Source organism: Leguminivora glycinivorella, chromosome 19 (assembly GCF_023078275.1).
Source record: "Leguminivora glycinivorella isolate SPB_JAAS2020 chromosome 19, LegGlyc_1.1, whole genome shotgun sequence".
Lineage (NCBI taxonomy): Eukaryota > Metazoa > Arthropoda > Insecta > Lepidoptera > Tortricidae > Leguminivora > Leguminivora glycinivorella.
The window spans coordinates 9982884-10008190 of record NC_062989.1 but is presented as its reverse complement, the minus strand read 5'-3'; the positions used below and the strand labels follow the sequence as shown (position 1 = coordinate 10008190).

General features: G+C 35.8%; 3 protein-coding genes across 3 annotated transcripts in view; 2 read left to right on the top strand and 1 right to left on the bottom strand.

The window, feature by feature from the left end:
• Positions 1 to 15207, bottom strand: part of LOC125236606 (phosphatidylinositol transfer protein alpha isoform) — a 38201-nt gene extending 22994 nt beyond the window's left edge. The window contains 3 exon segments of the mRNA XM_048143468.1: positions 11716 to 11827; positions 12242 to 12272; positions 15030 to 15207. Coding sequence (XP_047999425.1) covers positions 11716 to 11827; positions 12242 to 12272; positions 15030 to 15046 — 160 coding nt within the window. The 5' untranslated portion in view covers positions 15047 to 15207.
• A 268-nt stretch (positions 15208 to 15475) lies between these two features.
• Positions 15476 to 17879, top strand: LOC125236669 (protein unc-119 homolog). The gene is made up of 3 exons (XM_048143564.1): positions 15476 to 16005; positions 16325 to 16497; positions 17624 to 17879. The coding sequence occupies exons 1-3, from the start codon at positions 15653 to 15655 to the stop codon at positions 17740 to 17742; spliced, it is 645 nt and encodes a 214-aa protein (XP_047999521.1). The 5' UTR covers positions 15476 to 15652; the 3' UTR covers positions 17743 to 17879.
• Positions 17880 to 21951: 4072 nt separating this feature from the next.
• On the top strand, positions 21952 to 24070 carry LOC125236446 (ribonuclease H1-like). The gene is made up of 2 exons (XM_048143255.1): positions 21952 to 22429; positions 23048 to 24070. The coding sequence occupies exons 1-2, from the start codon at positions 22099 to 22101 to the stop codon at positions 23233 to 23235; spliced, it is 519 nt and encodes a 172-aa protein (XP_047999212.1). The 5' UTR covers positions 21952 to 22098; the 3' UTR covers positions 23236 to 24070.
• Positions 24071 to 25307: the final 1237 nt, after the last annotated feature.

Here is a 25307-nt window from a genome sequence, read left to right as displayed (position 1 = left end):
TTTTACGTAGCAAATTTGTTTTTCCGTTTTCTCCAAAAAAACATCGTAAAAGCTATAATGTTTCACGGTTTAATATACTCCAGAGACCGAGTACTATCAGCTGTAAAAATATCTGCATCTAATAAATTAGGACCTTATATAGGTACGTCGATATTTTATCTCCTAAGTAGAGTCGACTACAAAGAGATGTATCCACTTTTTCACCTTATTCACAATGCATTAAGCTGAAAAAGTGGATGCATCACTTTGTGGTCGACTGTATAAATCTGTTCTAATTACACTCGTTGTAAAAAAAGTCTCGTTTTCTTTCGGTCTAGGAGCTTGTTAGCCCGTAAACCTGACCTGAACTATAGTTTGCCTAGACGCCACTAACGAGCACCTAGCAGCTAGTTACCTATTACTGTTAGCTATACAATTTGAGGGCTTCCATTTTGGAACGCCTGGAGGTATATATATCACTAAAAGTTTTAAAACAAAATCTTCCGTCGCGTCCGTCTGTTAGTTTGCTTGCGTTCGCGATATACTCAAAAACTACTGAACGTATGCAGATTTCACCCATTAATAAGCTGATTTTAGAGGAAAGTTTAGGTAACTAATATAATTTGTTAAGATTTTGTGTGAATTGATGGAAATCTGCTAATCAAGTCTCATACTGGCTAAGGCCTGATTTAGACGGCGTGCGAACTCGCATGCGATTTTAGTTACATTGCGGGCCGTTGAGGGTACATACAATTTTGCACAGCCATCAAATACCGTAATGTAATAAAACTCGTATACGAGTTCTCGTACCGTCTAAATAGGCCCTAAGAGACAATAAAAGAGGAAAACATATTACATATACGAGTTTTTTGCTTTACTCCCCGCGCGGCGGGGCGGGGCGTTTGTTATCAGTAAATTAGACATGCAAAAATGTCTGTAGGTGAAATCTTCTGATTACGGAGGTCAAAAGTATACTTTTTGCCTTGTGAACTTGGCTGACACTATGTCTAGATCTAAAACCTTCGTAACAAGTTTCGATGGCCGCGTGCGAGGTCGCAACTTCAATGTCGACGCCAAAAATTGTTTTTCCGACAGCAGAGTCAGGGTAGTAAGAAACTGAAGGACGCAGGGGGAATTGAGACAGCCACTCAGGTCGCTTGGGATGTGAGATCACTTTTGGATGGAACTCAAAACTCGTGAATATGATAATGTTGGTAGGCTGATTTATAAGATATGGCGCTGGAGCGAAGTTTTGTATGATGTTATTATTTGTGATTTATGTTCGGCCAATTACTCACTCAGCGCTCCAGTGAAGGACGTAGAATATACGTAACGTAACGTAACGTAGGTGCTATAAGCTCATCAAAACTTCTCGTGAGACACCTTTAAATAAGATCTTTACACCTGAACTTGCAGTAAGTAATTTTTATTTTTCCAGAAATGTTTGTACCAATTGGGATACTGAGACCATCTGTAGGTATTTTATTTTAAAACAATCAGTCTTCGAGGCGCCTTCATCTCAAGTATACGATTAAAACATCGGATTTCAGAATGGATCTGACCTATAAAAACAATACAGTTTCCTACTCGAGATTCAAAACCGTTTCAGCTGCAAATAATAATAAGCTAAATCTGTCTGCTCAGATTTCTCCATTGAAAAATAGATTGCATTAAGCCATATCACTGAGCCCGTCAATAAGCACGATTACACAACGACACTGTTGAGTGTTGACACTGTTGACCCATCTCTGCAGGCTTATTATGTACACGCTTAAAGCAGCCACTTGCAGAAAGAATTAAGAGATAGTACCCTGTTACTATTTCCGTAAATAGTCATCGTATCACTAAGCTTGTCTGCTCAGTTTTATCCATTGAAAGCTAGATTGTATTAAGCCATATCACCGAGCCAGTCAATAAGCACGGTTACACAACGGCGCTGCTGGTGTTGTTGAGTGTTGACCCATCTCTGCAGGCTTATTATGTACACGCTTGAAGCATCGACTTGCAGAAAGAATTAAGAGATATAGTACCCTATTACTATTTCCGTAAATAGTCATCGTATCACTAAGCTTGTCTGCTCAGTTTTATCCATTGAAAACTAGATTGTATTAAGCCATATCACCGAGCCAGTCAATAAGCACGGTTACACAACGGCGCTGTTGACCCATCTCGCAGGCTGTGGCGCTCGACAGTCTCGACCTATTTATTGTGTTTCTTGCTTTCCGCTAAGACTAGTTCCAATTAATTGGTTTTACCCGCACAAGGGAAATGCATTGTATTTTTATAATTGTTTTCAATATTGTCTGATAAGCAGTCTGGTTTTAAAAGTCAAATAAGCTGATTGACATCTTTATTTAGGTGACTTTTGAAACTTTAGATTACCATTTGCTATATTTTATCGCAGTGGGATTCTATCATGATAGCTACCATGATAGGTACGGTCGGTTAATTATGAATGAAATCTGGGAAAGGCATCAAGGTCAATGTGGAAATACCGACATTGAGAAGACCGTCATAGGGCAAGAACTGTCATCCATACTTCCATACTAATATTATAAATGGGAAAGTGTGTGTGTCTGTTTGTCTGTCTTTCGCGACAAAACGGAGCGACGAATTGTCGTGATTTTTTTAAGTGGAGATAATTGAAGGGATGGAAAGTGACATAGGCTAATTTTTATCTCTTTCTAACGCGAGCGAAGCCACGGGAAAAAGCACACAGCTACTTCGCTCACATCAGTCATATAAAACTCATAAAGAGCTTAGCTCCTGCTATCGAACTCCTGTAAGTAGGGTATGTGAACAAATGTAAGAGTTACAAACGACGAAATAGTTGGTATTGGTAGACACTGTATACATATTAGATACATGGCCAAAGCGGACCCCAGGCTCCTAAAAGCCGTGGCGAATGCCGGGATAACGCAAGGAGGATGATGATGACTGATGACCGTATAGATACATGGAAAGTATGTTTATCCTAGTAAATGTAAGAGTTACAAAGACGAAAGAGTTTGTAAATTTTGTAAACGCTCATACATAGTATGATTTATCCTCCAGCAACATTTCATATGATTCGAGTCTAATGTCCAATAGAGATTGAAACGTAGCGCACGAGCAACATAAAATGACGCATAATACAGAAGTATTTGTTGCATACTCCTTTAATAAACACAAAACTGTAGCAGTTTCGATTAAACGTCACTTTTATTGTGTAAATGGTCCACTCCGTACGATAAGACGACGATAAAATCGAAACAATCGCGCTATTTCGGTTCCGCAAAAAAATGCTTCAAAGCTGATTCAGCCGCTGACACGTTGGAACGATTATTCGAACACATTTTACTAAAACAACTGTGTAAACATATTTGTTTATGACGTCATCTTCAGAAACTAGGCAAATTGTGCCTTCCATATAGAAACTAAGGTTAAAGATGTCTTGAAGTGCGTGATGTCAAAGTGCGAAGATGCATTAACACTAGTGTCTCTAGTGTTAGGATAATGACACAATAGGGCGTAAATTGTATAATGGCATGATTCATTTGCGATAATATAAATCGTCTGCTTACGTTGTCAGGCGACATGCGCGGTGTATAATTATGGTTGTAAAAAAGTATGCATTAAATTTACGATGATACAAGAGGGGTCAATTCTCCATACAAACGCTCTCGACTATTCCCTCCCTGGTTTTTGAAGATAATATATAGCAATGATATTTTCAACTCAGATGCCATGGTTACGGTCCCCTGAGTCACGCTGGTTTAATGCAAAATTATGCATGTACCATGTAGTCCAGCCTGGCAAATTAAGTAAAGGGTTTGTTAACATCAGAAAAATGCATGTTTGCATAGTTTAAGTAGCATAATTTTGCATAAAACCAGCGTGACTCAGGGGACCGTAACCATGGCAATAACAGGCAAGAAAAAGTGGATTCACCCATATACCGCCTAGTTTCTAATGCAAAATTTAATTAAATCAAATGATTTAATTAAAACAAATAAATCTCATACACCTATGACTTTATTACTTTCATTTGGCAGGCGGCAGGGGTCGGCAACGTTTTTAGATGATTTTATCACTCATAAGTATTTTTAATAGTAAAAGCCATGATGTTATATCTTCAAACATACTTGTTTGTGTTTACTTTACCCATAGATACTACTTGTCAGGATAGATAGATTCTCAATATTTTGAGAAATTACAGTATGCTGCAGATATCGTATAATCTAAGAAGCCAGTTATATTTAATTTTTATAGGTAATGTTAGAATCACTTCATCTCGTCATCAGATAGGCAAGCATGGTCGCGCGATAAATGATAAAATAAAACATCAGGACGTCCCTATTTGTAAGTGCGATAGAGACGGCCTGTGTTATCACTTATCGCGCGACCATGCTTATACGCCAGGTCGTCACACATTTTAAGAAACCAGTGCTAGAAATTACTTCTATGAATTACACAAAGTTATACAACACAACTAAAACGTGCAAAAATAAGTTACTAATATTTTAATAGTCGTTTAGGTATGTTCATTACAATTTTAGTTTTTAACTAATGTAATTATTCAGTTAACAAAACTAGTCCAATTCTTACAGTTGTAAATGAAAAATGTAAAAATACTACAACTGTATGCTAAAATACATACGGAAAAGTCGGGAGAGATGGACCTAAACTAATTAAATAAATTAATAAAGTACTTTAGTAAGTAGTACTTTTAGAGCGATACAATTTTGAATTATTCATAATGTTTTCGCAAAAGAGATTGAAAAAGCGGTCCATCTTTCCTTTCCTTGCAAATTATTTTAGTATATTGTAGATATGAGGAATTTTAGCTCACAGCGTCTTCGGTCGGTACTCAGAATCAAATGATTGTTATAGATTAATTAAAAGGATGTGCGAAAATCGTGTAAGTTTAAATTAAATAAAACATAACCATAAATAGGCCATCTCTCTCGACTTTACCCTAGTAAGTTTATTAAAAGTAAAACAAAAGTTATAAAAATTAAAATAATTTATTTTGTACCCGGTTGACATCCAGAGCAGATTGAACATTCGTCGTCTGCTGTTTTTTTACGCCCAGCTTCAATAAACCAAGACGTCGAAAAAACAAAAGTAAGTAAATTAATAGTAAAATCAAAGAGGTATATATTATATGTATAATATCGTCGCGCGATCGATCAGTACAGATGGTTCTCCAGTCGAAATTCTTCAAAAAGGGTCGAAATCGAATTAATCGAATCGAGTGTTGTAATGTAACCTATTAAAACAAAATTTAATCTGTATGTTGGGCTACCACGGTAATTTCATAGTAAAACAATGTTACTAAGGCAGATATTATACTATACCCACCCCACCGTGTTCTAAATTCAAAATGTTACAATCCGATTCAGAGTATCCCATCACATCGTCTCTCTTCCAATCGGTCATGGTAGCATATATGTATTTAATATACCATTACATATAGTACTTTTCATCAATCTTCTTAACATTTATTTAGGCACTGGCACCCAACGCGAGCTAGTAATTAAACTAATTAAGCTATGAGCTATCGGCTATAAAAACGAACAAAAGATAAGCACTCCCGTGCAAATAAGAGACACGGCGATTTTCATAGCTCACCGCTGGGCGAGTAACTATAACATAGCCGTGTCTCTTTTATTTGCACGGGAGTGATTATCTTTTGTTCGTTTTTATAGCCGCTAGATAGCTCATAGTTTACTAGCTCGCGGTGGGACCAGTGCCATATACATTCTTGTTACAGTCCGTGCAAAAACACACATATTTTACACAGACATTACCGAGCCGAAGCATCGTTTTAGGATTAGAAGGAACTCCGCTCACGCTTTACGAGATGTGATAAAATAATGACGTGAAGTCACTTAAATATAATGATTTGGTAATTAGTTACTTAATTATATCGTAAAGTGCTTTATTTAGAACCTCACACATAAGGTAAAACAGATTCATGCTCCACAGAGTGCTCCAAAAAAAAATTGTTCTAGCTGAAAAAAAAACATCTATCCAAGTATCCGGGTTTGACTCTACTTTGCGTGTTTTTTTTAAATGTAAACACATGGGTATACACAAATTCCTTACAAATATCTCTCATAGCCTTTCATTCGCCGACATAAGAGCCGTACGATCCGGATAACGTCGACGTTCGCAGCTTGTTTAGGGAAATCGTGGCCCTAAAAACAAGTTTAGCCGCAGTTATCTCGAAGTTTGAAGCTAGCATGGAAACGATTACCGAGTTACGCAACGAAATCAAATGTTTGCGTTATGCTCCAGCTCGGTCAGCTGTTTCAGACTTAGAGTGCGATCATCGACCTATGGACACTCGTGTCGTGTCGGTTAGTTTGCACGCTGCTGACGCTGTAAAAAGTGCTGCACGTGCCGCCGCCCGCGCGCGCCCCTCCCTCCACGCGCGCGGCCGCCTCCTGTTTCGTCGAAATCACGGTGTCAGCGTGCATACGCTGACGTCACTGCCGGCCGGTCTACTGCAACTAGCCGGGTCAATGCACCAACTACAAAGGGATGTGAAGTACGGGCACCTGCCAAGGAAAATACTTCCCGCACCAATGTGGATGAAGAGGGGTTCACATTGGTGGAAAAGAAGAGCAAGGCGCGCAGAGCCTAATGGAACATATTTTTGAGTACCTTGTGTACGCCCATATTTTTACACTTGACTTTCCATGTATGTACTTTTTAAGTATAATCAAAGACATATACAAGGTGCTCGCGAGGAACCCATATAACTTTAACGGCATATTCTTGGTCACATTTTAAGACTAAAATGTCATATAAACTTTTCTAGATTTCGTCTACTTTCAGAGTTATTGCCAATTAAAAAAAAACATTTAGGTATTGTTACTCAGTAGAAAAGGTCTTCTTAACGGCGCTGATGCGCAATTGTGGAACATAGTCTCACAGTAGTCATTGATAGATGTCAAAATGTGACAAGAAAAACTTCCAAAAAATTTGGTTTTTAGAAAAATTTATTAAGGAACTCATTTTAATTGCCAACTTTATGCATAAAAATTGCTTTTTATGTGAAAATACGTCCAAAAAAGTTGAAAAAAAAAACAAAAAAAAATTTTTTTTTTTGCGAAAAATTTTAAAATTCATATAACATTTTTTCTTTCTTTTGGTCTCAGAAACGCGTGGTTCAAGTTATGCGGGTTCCTCATGAGCACCTTGTATAACTCCATATAGACAGATAAAGTCTAAGAAAGAAACGTACCTCAGTAACATACAGAAAAAGGTACGGTGGCCTAGATGGCATTACACCTTTGGGGTACGCTCAGCTAGATGGCGCTAATATTAATATTTGACAATTTAAAACATATCAAGCTAAGAATATGGGCCAAATTGTCAAAACTGAGGTTCAAAAGTTTTAAGCCTGTGTCAAGAGATGGCAGTCTATGCACTGTGATTACACATTTTACTTTGACAGTAACTCTTTATAATACTCGATCCTCTGTGGTATAATTATTGGATGCAATATAATTTTGAGTTTTATCGGTAGCAGAGATAGTCGAGATGCAACAAGTACTTTGGAGTCGCAAGTAACTCCTCGCAACGCAAACACCTGTGTAAACTTACACGCTTCGCACGTCATATAAGTATATAATATTCGCGAAAAAGAACAAAAATGATAGCCTAAAATATTATGAGGTGACCTAGGTATGTTTGTGCTTACAAAATATCTAAATTGTGCACAAAAAGCTAAGTTTACTAAGTGATTTTATAAAATGCAGCTGTGTAGCTAGTGACTAGTTTTAACACAAAATAAAAATAAAAATTAGATTGTCTATGGTACTGGTACCGTCAACATCTGAAGACTGCTTACTAGGTCCGCCTAGAATAAAAGGCATGCGTAAAAAAAACCATACAAATATAAAATCAGGAAACCAACTAAGTAATGAAATAACAAGCTGATTTGTAGCAAGTCTATTTTAAATAAAATCAATACGGATTAAATATTAGAATACGCGAATTATTTATATTTTTTGTCTAATTGTTAAGAGCACCAAAATCACAGATGATATTACAGTTACTTGATAACAGATACTCGAGCGCTATTTAGCAGCACACAATGCTATATAATTAACAGAACAAATGAATGACGAATACGCAAATTGTCAACACATGTCAGTAGATTGTTTCTTTCTCGCTTTTATCGACAGGCTTTAATATTCGCTCCGCATTGACTTCATCTACTGATAAATTAATGAGTTTGATGTTTTTCAGCCTTGAGTTAAGACTAACAACCATTCTAACTTTCTAGCAACCAGCATACCTACCTACTTTGAACTAAACTAAAGGTAAGCATTACTAAATTTTGAATTGAAGACATGCTATTCATGCCATGCATACTTTTATAAATTTATTACAAGATTTAAAAGTATAGGAATGATAGACACTACATGCGCTTAAGGCACTGGTCCCACCGTGAGCTAGTAAGCTATGAGGTATCGGCTATAAAAACGAACAAAAGATAAGCACTCCCGTGCAAATAAAAGAGACACGGCGATTTTGATAGCTCACCGCTGGGCGAGTAACTATAAACATCGCCGTGTCTCTTTTATTTACACGGGAGTGATTATCCTTTGTTCGTTTTTATAGCCGATAGCTCATAGCTTACTAGCTCACGGTGGGACCAGTCCCTAACCCTTTGAACGGTCATTGCATACACGGTGTAACATGAGAACACCGAATAATTTTATCAGCGTATTTCTGATCACATTTAAAGACTAAAATTTCATATAAACTTTTCTGGATTTCGGCTACACTTACAGTTAATACCAATTTAAATAAATAAACAAGTCATTATTCTTTCTTGGTACAAAATGCTTTTTCTCAAACATGCAATGAAATATTGTCTTTACGTTCCTTAAAATGGGCTGGGAAGTATCGCTTTTTGGGCGCAACAACTCGAGAGGACTGTAAAGGGATTTCATATTATTTTTCAGGCCTAGGCCTGCAAAGTAACTTTTTTTTATAAAATATTGTCCTTTAGAGCATTTTTTTTTATTTCATTGTATGTTTGAGAAAAGCACTATACATGCCTCGGCGTGAAAACGGATTCCCGGCCTCGTATCCCTATCCGGCCTCGCTCGCACGCTCGCTCGGCCGTATATACCCACTTGGCCGGAAATCCTCATTTTCCCGGCCTCTGATGTAATGTACTATTGTGATGGCGATGATGCCATTTTAGGGCATAATGTACCTAACTAATCATCATTGATAGATGTCAAAACGTATCAAGTAACTTTTTGATGAAAATACATTCAAAGAATTTCTTTTTCGCCGATATCTCTGAGGCCGATATTCACTTAAAACGCCATTCTTTTGCCTCAGAAATTCGCGGTTAAAATCTTTCGGGTTACACCTTGTATAACTTAATGGAATATAAGTTCTACATTACACTGTACAGTCAACCAATTGGAACCCTAGGCCACTTTACAACCATGTCAAAATGACAAGCAGAACGAGATTTCTTACAATCTGATTTATAACGTCTCTATGACATAGTTCTACAGTGGCCTAGGGTTCCAATTGGTTGACTGTACATTAGTTGACGTCTTGGGCGCTCAAAGAGTTAAATCTAGAAGCGATTACATACCTCCTTAATTAAGGAGACGCATTCAATTACAAGAAACATTATTATCATCAAGTCAAGAATACATAAATATAACTAATGATGTTTAAAATTATGACATTCTAACGCCGACACGTGAAAGGTCACATTCACATGTATCGCGTGGTTTTATAGTCGCATGAGTCAAGTAGATATCTGCTGGACTTCTCTTTAATTAATGTACAAAAAGTGTACATTTTACTAGTAGCTTTAGATGTATAAGGTATAAGGTCATATAGCTTTAGATGTATAAGTATCACATATTTTTCACATAGCGTGCGATTACAGCTTCCATCTCGACAGAATTTGAGATGACGACCACATCTAAGCTAATTGATTAATACTAGCCTTTCAAAAATCGTCGACTCCACTGATACAATTACAGTACATTATACCACAAAACGCGTTAAAATGTTCTAACGCAACTTATTGTTAGATATTTAATACCGGACACCCAGTATTTTCAATCTGATAGCAATCAGTTCATTTCATCGCATGGGCGAATTCACAATCCAACAATTCTCATCAAACGTAGAACTAGAAACAGATAGGAAATTATTTGCCAATATTTATAGAAAACTCATGGATTCCATCGGGAGTTAGTATTATAAAATTCAAACATTATAAAACTATGTCAAAGAGTGACAACGCAAAAAAGGTTTGAGATCCCTGCTCAATCCCTATAGAATATCAATAGTATGATGGTAATGGATTGACGTGATATACCTACATTAGTGTATATTTTTCAACCGTGGGGCGTATTATGACGTTTTTTACATCGATAAAACGCATCCATCATCAGTTGATTGATGAAAACGCTTAGGAATTTACTGAAATCGTAATAATCGAAATAAGAGTATCGATATGGGCTTCATTGCTTTTTCTTTAGTGTATGGTATCTATTTCAGTTTATAAATGAAATGAAATATTTTATAATAAGGGTATATTTAGAGTGTGGGAAATATAATATGATTTATGACGGATCCAAAGAAAATTAGAAAATAATATTTAGTTCGCTGTTTGAGCAGTTTGAGGCATTATAGTTTTCGGCACCTAGTCCTCATGATTGAGCCCCGAAATGACACTAAATGGCACACCATTTTTATTGAAAATAAATTCATCCAATATATATTATATTGTTAGTAGGATTCGCTATTTTGTGTTTTTATTGTACAATAAGAAGTTGAATATTAGTAACATACACGATCGGTGTGTGTAGTCTCTAATCCGCATCAGGCTCTCGTGGCTGCCCACGGGCCACGTGCAATGGGTCCTAAGACTCGTAAGTATTCAAATATATATTTGTAATGATGATCCAATAGTTGTTTACTTGATACAAAAGTCTAATTTTAAGATTTTTTTTCGATATATAACCGTATGATAGATTTTTTCCGCTATTGTATTGTTGTCGTAGCTCAAAATGCGTCGGTACCTAAGTATATTGATTGTAACACTGTAACAGTCAAGGCAACGATCTTCGACAAGACATTGCGAGAATCCATAGTCTAGACTTTACACCCACTATCCGCCAATTGTATTATTTCTATTAGATTAGCACTCACGGAGCAGCAGGCAGTGTATAATGGTTTACTATTGTAGTGATACTCTGCTCGGTCCCCGGGATATCCCTCCGGGACTTCCCGGTGTCAAAAATAACGTGGATAAAAACTCCACTCTATACTCCCGAAACTCACAACAAAAAAAAAAAAGAAAACTGCTCAAAATATGGTGACTGTACAAAAGCAGAGTGTACACAGTACACTGACTAAAGCAGTGAGTGAGCGAGAAACAAGTGACGGCAATTTTATGCAGTTTCGAACACCTTTTTTTTTTCCTTCGTACATTTGGACAGGCTAAGGCTCTAAGCCATACTGCCTAGTCTTCAGGTTTCGAACACCATTTCGTCAGTTTTTGAATTTCAAACAAAAATTTTGAAATGTTCGAAATTAGATTATCTGGTCCAAGTCCAACTAAAAGAAACTTAACGATTTTGCTAGGGTGACATCCGAAAACATAACTGCGATTTAGTACTGTCATCATTTTTGAGCAGTACTTCTCATTACTCTATCGAGTTGTATTACTACTATTAGATTAGTACTTACCAAGCAACGGGTAGTCTTTAAAAGGTTCATTCTTTATGACTTCTATGCCCTCTCCGCCGCCAGTTTCATTTTTGGAGACCTCCGCCACACAGTATAGTTGGGCAACTTGATACTAAAACAAAATATAAAATGTCTTAAATCTGATAAGGTTTAAAAACGCATTGTTTATCTACGATTATTAATTGCACATAGCTTCATTCAGGCACATGCGTGAACAATTCCGCGCGTCACCATGGAATTCATGAATGACACATTCTGTAGAATGGACAAGGCCATATAATTGAGCCTATATACGTCCCACTACTGGGCACAGCACAGGCCTCTTCTCACGCAGGGCTTGGGCTATAGTCCCTACACTAGCTCAATGCAAGTTGGGGACTTCACATACACCTTTGAATTCTTTCACAAATGTATGCTCCTCACAATGTTTTCTCTCACAGAATAACTAGTGGTAAATTATATTAAATGACAAATCAATTTTTAACAAAAAAAAGTCAATCCATATAACAAGACTTGAATAACTCACCTCTTCGACTGTTAAGGGCAGTGTGACACGGCTGAAAAATAAAAATATTTTGTTAGTTTTTCTAAAATAATTTTACTGCAGAAACTTTAAAAAAATATGCCTTTTAAAACTGATTATCTTTTTTATAATAAGAACCTTAAATGAACGCGTTTATTTTCAATCTTAGATAAATACAAATGATAGATCTTATGTTTTGGTGTCCAAAATAGGCTAGGTATTTCATAAGAAAGAGTCAAATGGATTTATTCAAGAAGTAAGCCTAACCACTCCATCACAGTACTGTGACGAAGCATTTAAGCGCAAATTGAGAAACCTTTTGTTAGATAACCCTCTGTACTCTGTAAATGTGTACATGGAATTGAATTTGTGATAGCATGCATTTGATTAAGTACACTGACTTCGGATTTTATTTCATTTGTTAATTTTATTGTGCTTTGTGTATTTCTGTTTGTAAATGACAATCCTTATTGGGAGAAACTATTCCTTTTATTATTTTCAATTTATAATGTAATTTTTTAACGATCATGAATATTTTATTTTTATTTTATTGATTAGGGAAACAAACAGCATACATAATTTCTTATAGTTTACAACGATATGTTAACACATTAGCCAAAACAGTTTCCACTGAAAGTTAGTACATACAATTTTGCTCTGAGAGACAAACATGCGATTAGGTATCTTTAAGTTTACATTACATAAATGTAACATAAGGATGTAAAAAAAAAAAGTAGAAATGAAATAGTACTAAACAATGAAATTAAACAATGAATTACAAACCAGTATAAGTAGTTTGTGCGCTATAACTGCTAATTCTAGAATAACTTACACTAGTTTGACATTAACCAAATGAAGGATCCTATCTATTTATTGTATACATTTAAAGGAGATGTAATGTAATCATTTAGCTGATGCTTTCATTGCAGTAACAAATTGCCGGAACTTTAAATGAAAGATATCCAGAGATGAATATTTATTGTTATAAATATTGCACGCTCTTATTAGGAATTTATTTTGAACATATCTTTTACGACTAAAAGGAATACAAAACAGCTTAGTAGATCTAGTTCGAGAGCTAGGACAACGAAATGATATTTTTCCTACAAGTTGCTGAGAATCTATTATATTATTTAACAATTTATACAAGAATGTCACATCTCTTTTTTCTCTTCGTGTCATAAGACTTTCAAAGTGATCGCAACTATAGTCTTTAAATTTGTAATTAAGATAACGAATGAATTTTTTTTGTATGCGTTCTAAAGCATTTATATGTATAGAGTAGAACGGATTCCATACGGTGGATACGTACTCGAGATTAGACCTTACAAATGCATTGTACAAGAGTAGCAAAGTGTTTGGGTTTTTAAAATCCTTACTTTGGCGGATAATGAATCCGAGCATCCTGTACGCTTTAGCTGTTATTTTATCAACATGAGTTACTAGCTGTAGCTCGCTGTCAAGATGCACTCCCAGATCCTTTACCTCGCTCACTCGTTTAAGGGTTTGTTGTCCTATTGTGTATTTGTACTGGATAGGTCTAGGTTTTCGCGTAAAGGTAATCACTGAGCACTTATCGATATTTAGGTAAAGGTTATTACTTAAGCAATACGTGTTTAATCTATCAAGATCACTTTGAAGTTTGTGGCAATCATATATCATGATGAGACGATAAACATAACTTTGGCATGTAACAAATTTATAGTGTAATTTTTATCATGAAATAAAGAAATCTAAATCTATACTTTTCACGGCTCTTGACTTTCCGAACAGACTCTACTTTCTAATATCTGCGCTAAATTTGTTTCATTCAGAAATCATGCAAATTGAAAACAAGTGGTGATAAATAAAAACACAACCAAAGGGATTGTTTTGCATCTACACTCGTAGCGAATTATCTCTTTCATGTAAACATAGAAACTACTTTGTGCACTAGTGTGGTAAACTAGCATTATACATACTGTAAAAAATGTTATTTAATGTTACACTGACAAAAAAATTGAATGTATATAAACCTACTTTCGAGAGTTGCAACATTATCAAACATAACCTCATAACTAGATTAGAATAGTTAAAATCCCTGAATAATAATTATTCAAGCTTTTGGGCTTTATCTAATCAGCAGCTTTAGAAATTCAAAAAGACACATCTCTTTCAGAAAACTCACTTAATAAGTATTATTCTCAGCACGGATTTATCTTACAATATTATATTCATAATTTCTCCACACACTTTTGCTGCTGATAGTACATTTTAACAAATGAATTACAAGATGTTTACATAGGCTGATTAGATTAAGGAAGGTAAGATAACTTAGCAGTTATTAAATTTCCAGTTAGTACAGATTGTTTCTTATGCCCATATGTGAGAGAGACGATAAGATGTTCTATGCAGATTTCTAGGCAAAAGTTGAAACATCAGTAGGAAGTTTTAAAGTATCTTTAAGATATTTTGTGTAGAGCAAATTAAACATTAGATTAATAAGCTAGCTAGGCTATAAAATATATATAATTTATGTGGCAGAAGATTTTCGAATTATCCGAAATCTGCTGAAATGGCCATCTGTCAGGTAGACCTTGACCTGAAGGTCTGTCACTGTCAAGCAATTTCATTCCTTGTCGTGACTTGATTAAACGATATTTGCGATAAATAAAGCCTTAAAGACATGCAGACCAAATATCTCAGTGATATCTACTGATAAGAAAGTATACCCTTAAAACCTTTGCCACGAATTGTGTAAAAATCGATTTATTATTCCGAACTAGACTTAACCTTGACAAAATGTACTTACTATTCTTTAATAAGCATCTTGTATATTTATTTTGTTTCACTTAAATGCACATTAGACCAAACAGTCCACACTCACGACAAATTAACTTATCACAGAACCAGACTTGAGCGATGGCCCGATTATTGTAATTTTAATCTATGACCAATCTTCTACGAGCGAATTATGACAGGGCGCATGCTTCGTGACGCAACGGATATTACGTCAACATTTTCGGATGCGTTCAAGATATAAGCAATCTATTTTTTTTATATTGTATTTTACGCATGAACATGTATTTAGTATCTCTCTCTATTAATACAATGATAATATAAATTTACATTTCAATTAATATATTTTATAATTAAGGATTTTGAACATCTGTTTCATTTTATCAAAATATTTAATCTGTGCTGAAATTTGACGTGACGTCAGTGACGTGCGTCGATAGTGACGTACATGTAGTTCTTTGCGGTGGGCAAACAATTTTTCTCACGCAAAAACCTGCATGTTGTGCGATTGCTAATCTAATTCCAAAGAAAATGCACTGATACATTTACATACGTTGGCCTTTTAATTAAATTACTTATTGTGCCTATACCCTTTGAGATAGTTTCAAGTCATTGGAAGACTCGGCGTTTACCAAAATGAGTTTAGTAGGGAAAAAGTGCGAATCAATATCCCTATTGGAATCGAATACAGAAGACGTAATACCAAGTGATATTACTCCTGAAGATGTTTTGAGGCTGGATAGAATCACTGACACATATCTGTGCAGCCCTGAGGCTAACGTTTACGATATAGATTTCACGAGATTCAAGATCCGGGATCTAGAAAGTGGGACAGTGTTGTTCGAGATAGCGAAACCGCCAACAGACTTCGGTGTGGATAGCGAAGGCGCTGAGGACGCTCCTGAGGAGCCTTTGGATCCGAACGCGGGCAGATTTGTACGATATCAGTTCACTCCTCAGTTTTTAAAGTTGAAGACTGTTGGGGCTACGTAAGTTATATTTATTTACTGAATATTTATTCTATAACTAGTAAACACATTGCAACTATCACTATATGCACATAGAAATAACTTAATTTTTTCACACTATATATACCTAACCGGAAAAATAAACCTAAATAGAGTATCTAGTCTAGTAATGAACCATTTCTGTCAGTTTATTCTGGATTTTGTCCACACACAAATTAGCAATTAATTTATTTAAAAATATATGGTTGCTAATGGTCAGATTTGGTTTCTCTTGTAAAACAGGAAATTGTAAATTTACTGAAAATGCCCATTAAAACTAACTATGAAAATATCATTTCAGCGTGGAGTTTACAGTTGGATCTCGTCCTGTTAACCACTTCAGAATGATTGAGAAGCACTTCTTCAGAGACACCCTGCTGAAGACCTTTGACTTTGAGTTTGGCTTCTGCATTCCATTCTCAAGGAACACCTGTGAACACATATATGAGTTTCCTACACTGCCACCAGATCTAGGTAAGTTTTACTCGGCATTTTATGTGTACTTTTAACTACTTGTAATATAACTGTAACACGAAGGACCGTTGGAGGGCCTATTAAAATCTTTTCACAAGTTGGACTTGGCTGGCAAACCGTACTTTGCCCAACACTGTTCAGAAAACATTTGAAAAAATATGTGTCTGATTTTTATTGCATTTGGCTGTGCATTGTCTCAACATCTATACCGTTACTGTATAAAATACTGTGATAATTTTTTTTCTCAAAACGATTTCTCATATTATTTATGATAAGAAATTGAGGAGTGTCTTTTCAAAAGGGCTTATTTCCATTTTTCTCTTGTAAACTTTAAAAAAAAGTCCCCATGTAAAACCAAAAGAATTGTTACTAGCGATTAAATTAAAACTATCAAGATTATTCTTGCCTGTGTTGAAACACGCGTTGCGTTGCCGGTGCTCGCGTACCGAGCGTCAACGCCATCTATCAATGGCTATTTCACGAATTTGATGAGTGCTCAAAGGAATAAGGGCTCTTAAACTATGAATGCAGTTTTTCTTAGCATAGAAAATTACGCGTTGTTTTGAGATAAAAGTTCAAAAAGTCTCACCTTGATCTTTAAAAAAAAGATTAACATCAAAGTTTAGAACACATTTTGAAAAATGTGTAATGATTATTTATGTGGATAAACCAATGTATGTATTACAACAACATTCATATCAACTAACGTTAATACAAAATCCAAAAATAAAATAAAACTATTTTAAAATAATAACATTTACGCTACAAGGCCACAACAAAAGGGCTTAATTCCCAAAAGTTCGCATCAAAAGTGCTTAATTCTCAAAAACATATGGTAATTAAATATTTATTTAGGTACACATGTTACGTTTGATGTAATCATAGCATTAACGTCAACTTACAATATTACAATTTTGCAAATTAAATATTAATTTCAAAATCAATACCGTGGAATTATGTTTTTCTCCGTTTCCCCAAAAATTTACACGTGGAAATAAGCCCCTTTGAAATTGACACTCCTCAATTATAACATGTTGTAGCACACATTCACTGCCCCATTCTAAATTATAAACCTCATGACTTTTTAATTTGGCCTTCTGATTAAAAATAAAATTTTACTTTTCAGTTGAAGAGATGATTGCAGCACCATTTGAGACATGCTCGGACAGCTTCTACTTTGTAGACAACCAGCTTGTCATGCATAACAAGGCTGATTATGCCTACAATGGAGGTATCAATAATTAAAGGTGCACTGTAACAGGCTAATAAATGCCAAACATGTGACCATTTGGCCAGTAATTATGGGTGTCATGCTGTGGCTCAGGGGTTCCATAAAGAAACCTTCCAGTGTGGCTATGGCCATTTGTCAAAATGTCTCACAGAGTATAAATAAATAAATAAAATAAATAAATAAATAAATATATTATAGGACATTCTTACACAGATTGTGGGCTATCAAGAAGCCAGACAACGATATATGTAATATATAAATACTTATAACATAGTCCATGACTCAGGAACAAATATCTGTGCTCATCACACAAATAACTGAGTATACCCTATACTACTACTACTATACTATACTATGTTACTCATATTTTTATTGTCTCCCAAGAGTAACCTAGCCTGCACTTAAGATATAGTGAGACACCCATAGCTACCTAATATGCCTAATTTAGGAGTGCCGGATTAAACACAATTATTGCAAAAACATTCAAATTTTCGTGTTTACACAATATTTTAATGATTGGCACTATGTTTTTAAGCATTGGATTTTGTCCAAGACACATAATTTGCAATTAATATTTTGATATTCCAGTATAGGATACAAGATAATATGTTCTCACATACACTATGTGTAACAATTGATCTCAAAATTTGTATTTATTTGTTTATAATAATAATGCTCTAAGCAATTATTGGTTTCATGTTAAGAACTGAATAAAATATCTAATAATTTCACTATTAATGTGTTCAATACAACAGTTTTAAAATGAGTATACAAAGTTAAAATTTATGAAACTATTATTTCTTGTACTTAATAATCATAGTCATAAAAAATAGATCATTAATAGAAACTGAACATGTATACATAGTTCATATTATTCCGAAATGTATCAAGTGTTTTGAAATTTTACTTTCAAGTACATTTGCGCCTAGCATTTTTAATGAAGTTTTAATAAGTTATCACTAGAGCACCCAATGTTTGATGTTCACTGAATTTTTGTATTTTATTTATATAATGACATAGCTATTGAAGGAGTGACTATATATAGGTCTTTTATTGTTACTAGTGTCCTTATTATAAACAGCGTGATATGTATTGAAAACGATTAGAATTTATGTTAAGAATTCACTGGAAAGAGTGGCAAGAGTACAGTTGCAGTGGTATTCTTCTATTTCTCTAAGTCTAGAGAAAAACAATATTACCACTATACTATTAGAAGTTATAATGTGTGCTTAACCTAAAGTTATATCTAGTCATTACTGTAAGTCTACCAGATTGAATATGGGTAGGTACCGAAAACTGCATTGAGATGAAAAGGTTCAGAATAACCAATATATTAACAACTACAGGGATTGAGAATTCGAAAAAGGGTATTTATGTATAAAAAGAGTATATGTAAATGTATGGCATCAATGGTATCATTGGATACCAAGTGGTTTAAAAAGAAAAATATGTATTTACTTAAAAGCGTACAGTTGTAATGAATAATTTGTTTATTACAACATTAATGCTCATTTCTTATGGAGTTTTTTTTTTTTTCTAAAATATATAAATTATTGTTTATGCCAGTTTCATTTCAGTGCTAGTTGAGTATTGTACAGGTCAATTCACAAGAGCTGGCACGAATGAATGAATGAAAATAGGTATGTGTGACAGATTAACCAATAAAAATAAATGTTGGCTCTTGACAGTTACGACTATACCGATACAGGTGTCATTCAAACAATCAAAGTTTTGTTCATTCTATTTGTGCCAACTTTTGGGAATGGACCTGTATGACAATATCTGTGAAATACATTTATCAAAGTATGATTACCTAACATGTATGTCATATAATAGTACATAGTTCTAAACCCTTTTTAGAATCATAATTATTTGGTGACAGTGACCCTTTTTATAATCATTTTGATCCTAAAATTTTAACCTTTATCACAATTTGACGAAGGGAAGAATATGATAATAATTAAAATTAAGATGAACATCCCAAAATATTGTCTCCTTTTATGCCGTCCAACGTTCACAAGCATCCTTGCTGAATAATAAGTGTAAAACAGTAAAATGTGTTCATGCCACGTAAATTTGTAGTTGGGGTAAAATTAAAATTGGATGTACTTTGGAAGGATCAGTCCATTCTGTTAATAGGTATCCATTAAGTGCTTTCTAAATATTTATCAGAGGTATCAAAGAAACTTAAAATTAACTATGTTAAATGTGCATACATGTACACCCATTGATTAATTTGATTGTATTTGAAAATTAACCAACGAAGGATTATGTTGGAGCAACGATTGACTGCCTGGGTAAGAGATTGAGAATATAGGTAACTAGGTTTTTTTTTTTCAGAAAAGAGATTTAAAAAAAAAAGGATATGCATAGAAATTATGGACGTCCTTTGGCTGATATGATGACGATGATGATGGTTGTACACACAACCTACCTAATATAATGATGATGATGGTTGTACAGTCAATTGCAAAAATATGTATCGCAAAAATCGTCTCATAAATCGAGGGTTTACTGGTGAAACCCGATAAGTTGAGCAAACTGGTTTTTGAAATTCTAACTATGTGCAATTTCCACAATGTTGTTATTAGGACAAATTATCGGGTTTCACCAGTAAGCCCTCGAAATATGGTACTACGCTCTACGCGCTGCAGCTTCTCGCCCGGGTCCACATAAAAAAAATATCCATTGCAAGTAGAATTATTACTAATTTTCTTTTATTGGGTCACGAACTCTCCTAAAAACGCCTTATTATTTGTTTAGAAATACATTTATGTTTTGACTCTTTTAAATGTGTTTGTACTATGTCACTGGTATCACGGTACCTCACTAGTTTTGTCGAAAATAAAACGTTTGAAAACATTTACCTACATGTATAATTTACCTTCCAGCATTATTTATATTCATTTGTATATTTAAAATAAACACCTTGGGCATATAAAATGTAGTTGTGAGTAACACTTAACCAGTTTATTTATTTAACTATTTGTTTATCAATCAGAAATATTTGCAAGCAGGAAAAATGTAATTCACAGTATTTTCACACCATAATAGTTCAATGATTTACTGAACTGAGCCACAGAGGCCTCTGATTTTTCCCGGACAGCTAATAAAGACAGTAGGAGTAGCAGAGAAAGATATATATCGTCACTACTTTTAAAACAACCACAGAATATATAAATAGTACAAGTACAGAATGCTCACTCCTTTGATGTTCACAAAATGCCGCCATTCTAAATTCTTACCTACATTAACAAACGAAACGCACGCGAGCAGCCGACATTGAATTTTATTGCGCCGCGCGAAGGTCGTCTCTACTGAATGGGCCGCGAACTCGCGGCCGCCGACATGTACTTGTAGTGCGGCGATAGAATTGCGGAGTGAGCCGCCCCTGAAACAACTTGTATCTTCGTCTGTCAATGAAAAGAAAATTGTAGTAAGTATGTATGGAATACATATGGACTTACTGCGTTTTAACTTTGAGGAGCAGCGTGAGATACGAGATTTTTTCAAAGTAGTGACGATATAATAAAACGAACATAGTAATTATCGTAAGGTTATTACAATTTAAATTTCTATAATCAAATCTGCGCGCCTTCGATAAAACCACAGACAATAAACAAACAGTGTTTTATACGGGCGCTTGTTCAAGAAGCCTGGGTCCTTACTTGCTCCAACCATCTACTGAAGGTGACGTGTGCAAACACCATTACTTCACGGAAGATTTACTGAGCCTGACCAGAAATATATGACTACGCACCATGTTGCGGAATTTCAGTAGAACTAATTTCTTTATACTAAATTTAACTGTCACCCCATGCATCAAAGTAACAGCGCCCTCCTGACAATAGTCATATATGTATTTCTGGTCAGGCTTTACCTGAATATCTGTCGTGCATAATTCCATCACGTTTTTCATGCTGGTTCACACTAGTTGCCAATGCAATGCAATGTTTGTCACGAAAGCGATGTATGTATGTAATAAAGGGGATTTACCTTGTCAGTATGAGCACTACTAAAAATCGTTTTCGCTGTTTCTCCCTATCATCAAATTTTTAAATTTTGTTTATCATTTAATTATGTATTATTCTAATTAAAAGTCAAAATTATTTTAAGTAACGGTACAGGGTTCTGTTTAGGGGTTCCATAAATTTTTGCATGGCGCGTTCGCTATTGCAGTCTTAAGTTAAAAAAAAAACAACCACACTTCCTTTTGTCTATGCATTTTCTTGGATCGAATGTCGGGTATTTCGAAGAACTCTGACCAAGGACTTGTTTTGATTGTGTTGAAATTCGAAACCGGATTCCGGCGGTCGGATTAGTGAATATTTAATAAGTAACCTCATTCCTTGAGAACTACCTTAATCACAATGTCGCGCTACAATAGAAACTATGGAAATAACTCGAGGGGCAACCATGGTGGATTTGAAAGAGACCATGAAGGTTACACGCACGTTTATACGGATGGGGCGTGCTCATCCAACGGCCAGGCAGGAGCTCGAGCTGGTTATGGAGTCTACTGGGGCGACAACAACCGTTACAACAGGAGCCAGCCTGTGGATGGCAGGGCCACGAACAACACCGCAGAAATACAAGCGGCCACTGAAGCCATGAGGACTGCTCGCGAAAACGGAATGACCAAGCTGGCCATTAACACTGACTCGAAGTTTCTCATGGACTCTGCTACTAAATGGATGCCTGGTATGTTTGTTTCCTTACTTTACTGTTGTTTGAAGGCTGCTGCGCATTATAATGATAAAGTACCTACAACAGCTGCCATATTGTCTTCCAGTCCATATAAAAATAAATAATAAATAACCTTTTATTTCTTGCTTTAAAAAATTTTACAATTTATATAGTTTTTATATCTTGCAAGAACCCTGTCTTCGCAGGTGAAGGCCTCCAGATTTTTCCATTTGTCTCTGTCTTGGGCTATTTGCATCCAATTTTGACCGGCTATACTTTTTATTTCGTCTTCCAATCTAGTAACAGGTTTACCTCTGCCCCGTTTTCCTAGTGGCCCTTTCCATGACGTCACGTTTTTAGCGCTGGTCCGGTATTCGTGAAACGTGTCCCGCCCACTTCCAGCAGTTTTGTATTTACATTCGTGTTTTACTTTACAATTCCTGTGCAATATTTTGGAATAAAGTTGTACATTTGCATAGTCGGTGGCAAACATGCATACGGCCCGCCTCCTGAAAGTAGTCATCATAGCCTATGGACACCTGCACCTTTCCATGCGCATTGCTGACCCTTCAAGTGTCCTAACATTTGTACTGTAATTAAGTTTTATATATTTTTTATTAATTACCCTAATAGGTTGGCAAGAAAATGGATGGAGGACTGCATCAGGAGAGCCGGTGAAGAATCAAGCAGATTTCAAAGAGATGCTCCGGGCGCAGGGAGATCTTGACGTCAAATGGAACCACGTCAAGGCTCACGATGGAAGTCATGGCAATGAAATGGCTGACAGGTTTGCTAAGGCTGGAGCTGCTAAGTACAAGTAACTTATGTTACACACTGTTTTTGCTTTTATCTTTGTTTAGTATTATGTAAAATGTTGATTTAAGTGGAGATTTTATCCTCATAAAAATGTTAATTGTTAAGTGTTGATTGAAGTACATATAAAGAATTTCTTAAAAAGTTGTGGTTTGCACAACCAATATTGATTAATTTCAGTTTTTTTTTATTCTATAGTGCTATTAAATGAGCATTTCTTTCTTTTATATATGGGTACTTTTATATGCCCAGTATTTCTATATGTTCTCTGCCCTGCCCAGTTTGTTTTGTCTTGATTTTTAAATTAATCACTGAGCATAACAAAATTTGTTATATTTTGCTGTATTTCAGACAATAACATTTGAATACCAAAGTAATGAGCCAAAAGTACACCAAAATAAAGGGACCAATGTTAGGGCAGACAGTAAAAAGAAGTATTTTTATCACATTGTGATTTTTGTGTCTTTATTATTACAGGGTACAGGGGCAATCCTGACTGGGGGATGATTTCAACTAATCAAAATTTCTGTGTTATTAATTATTATCAGTTATCACAAATACAATGTGACTAGAGGCAACAGAGATAAACTCTAGCTAATCATTTAAATTAATTTAAAACATGGAAAGTATTTTGATTAGTTGAAATTATCCTGCAGACAACATTGCCTCCTTGTGCCTTATATGATTAGTAATAGTTAAGTTTTGATTCTTTTCTATGTGATTGTTATTATGATTAAAATGTTTAAAAAGGGTAATCATAAAATTCAGTGTAATACAGGTATTACATGTTTTTCTATGTACCTACCCACATCTCTCTTATTTTTATAATAAAAAAAAATTGTAAAATAATGTTGTATCAATCACGTCATCAAAAAACATCGCTATTAACTATTAATAGGGCTTCTCTCTCCCTTTCAAGGCTTAGTTTAAGCACACCTCGGACACTGGCGATCAAATACATATATCAAAGAGGCGCGTTCCTATAGCACACAGTCTAAGCTCGTGTAGGAGAACGCGTACCATGCTTGTATGAGTGAGATATGACAGGTCGACTGTTCACATTTTTGACTAGCGGTAACTGTGAGGTAACCGAGAGCGGGTGGGCGGCACTTTCAGCGGGGAGCGGGAGTGGCTATACTGTACGATAGTACTCTATTATACTGTGGTTTAAGGCATTTACCAACAAGACTCATGCCAAGGTAAGTTGACAAAGATTTTGATAGCCTCACCGTTTCGAATGTTTTTAACTTTACGCAAATGCGGGATCGCTGCGGGATTTTTGGGGATCGCTGGGAGGACAGTGTGGTGGCGGATCTGCGTCGGCTTCAAGTCAGTGACTGGCAAGAGGCTGCGCAGGATCGGGACAGGTGGCGATCTCTCGTTTTGGAGCCCAAGATTCACTTTGGATCACTGAGCCAAAATAGTTAGTTACGCAAATATGACGTTTCTCTTGTACAGTCTGTAGGCCTAGCACATGATGGCCGCGGGAGTATGTCGCCGCGAGATAGATGACACGTCTTTGTCTAATTGTATTAATGACATAAGGATAGGTAGTCTATCTCGCGGCGACATACTCCCGCGGCCATCATGTGCTAGGCCTGCTGGAATTGGACCTGGCGCGTATGTCAAATCACTAATCAGACCAAGCTAATTTAGCGATTTTTATATCTCAGCAGGCCTAGCACATGATGGCCGCGGGAGTATGTCGCCGCGAGATAGACTACCTGTCCTTATGTCATTAATACAATTAGACAAAGACGTGTCATCTATCTCGCGGCGACATACTCCCGCGGCCATCATGTGCTAGGCCTACAGGTGGCATTTCTGCGACGCGAAACGAAAACGATACTGTCGCGCCAACACCCAAGAGCGATAGAGATAGATATCTACGAGTGTTTCGTTTCGTGAGCGTTTGTGCCATTCGGCTACGTAGTACGTACCCTGGCCCTCTAGTCTAACCTATAATCGTTTACGCTCCATGGCGAACTACAAGAGTTCTTTTGAGAGAACAGCGGATGTTCAGCGATTGGACGCTTGGCTATGAGGCCTGGCCCCGTAGCCGAACGACGCAGAGATGTAT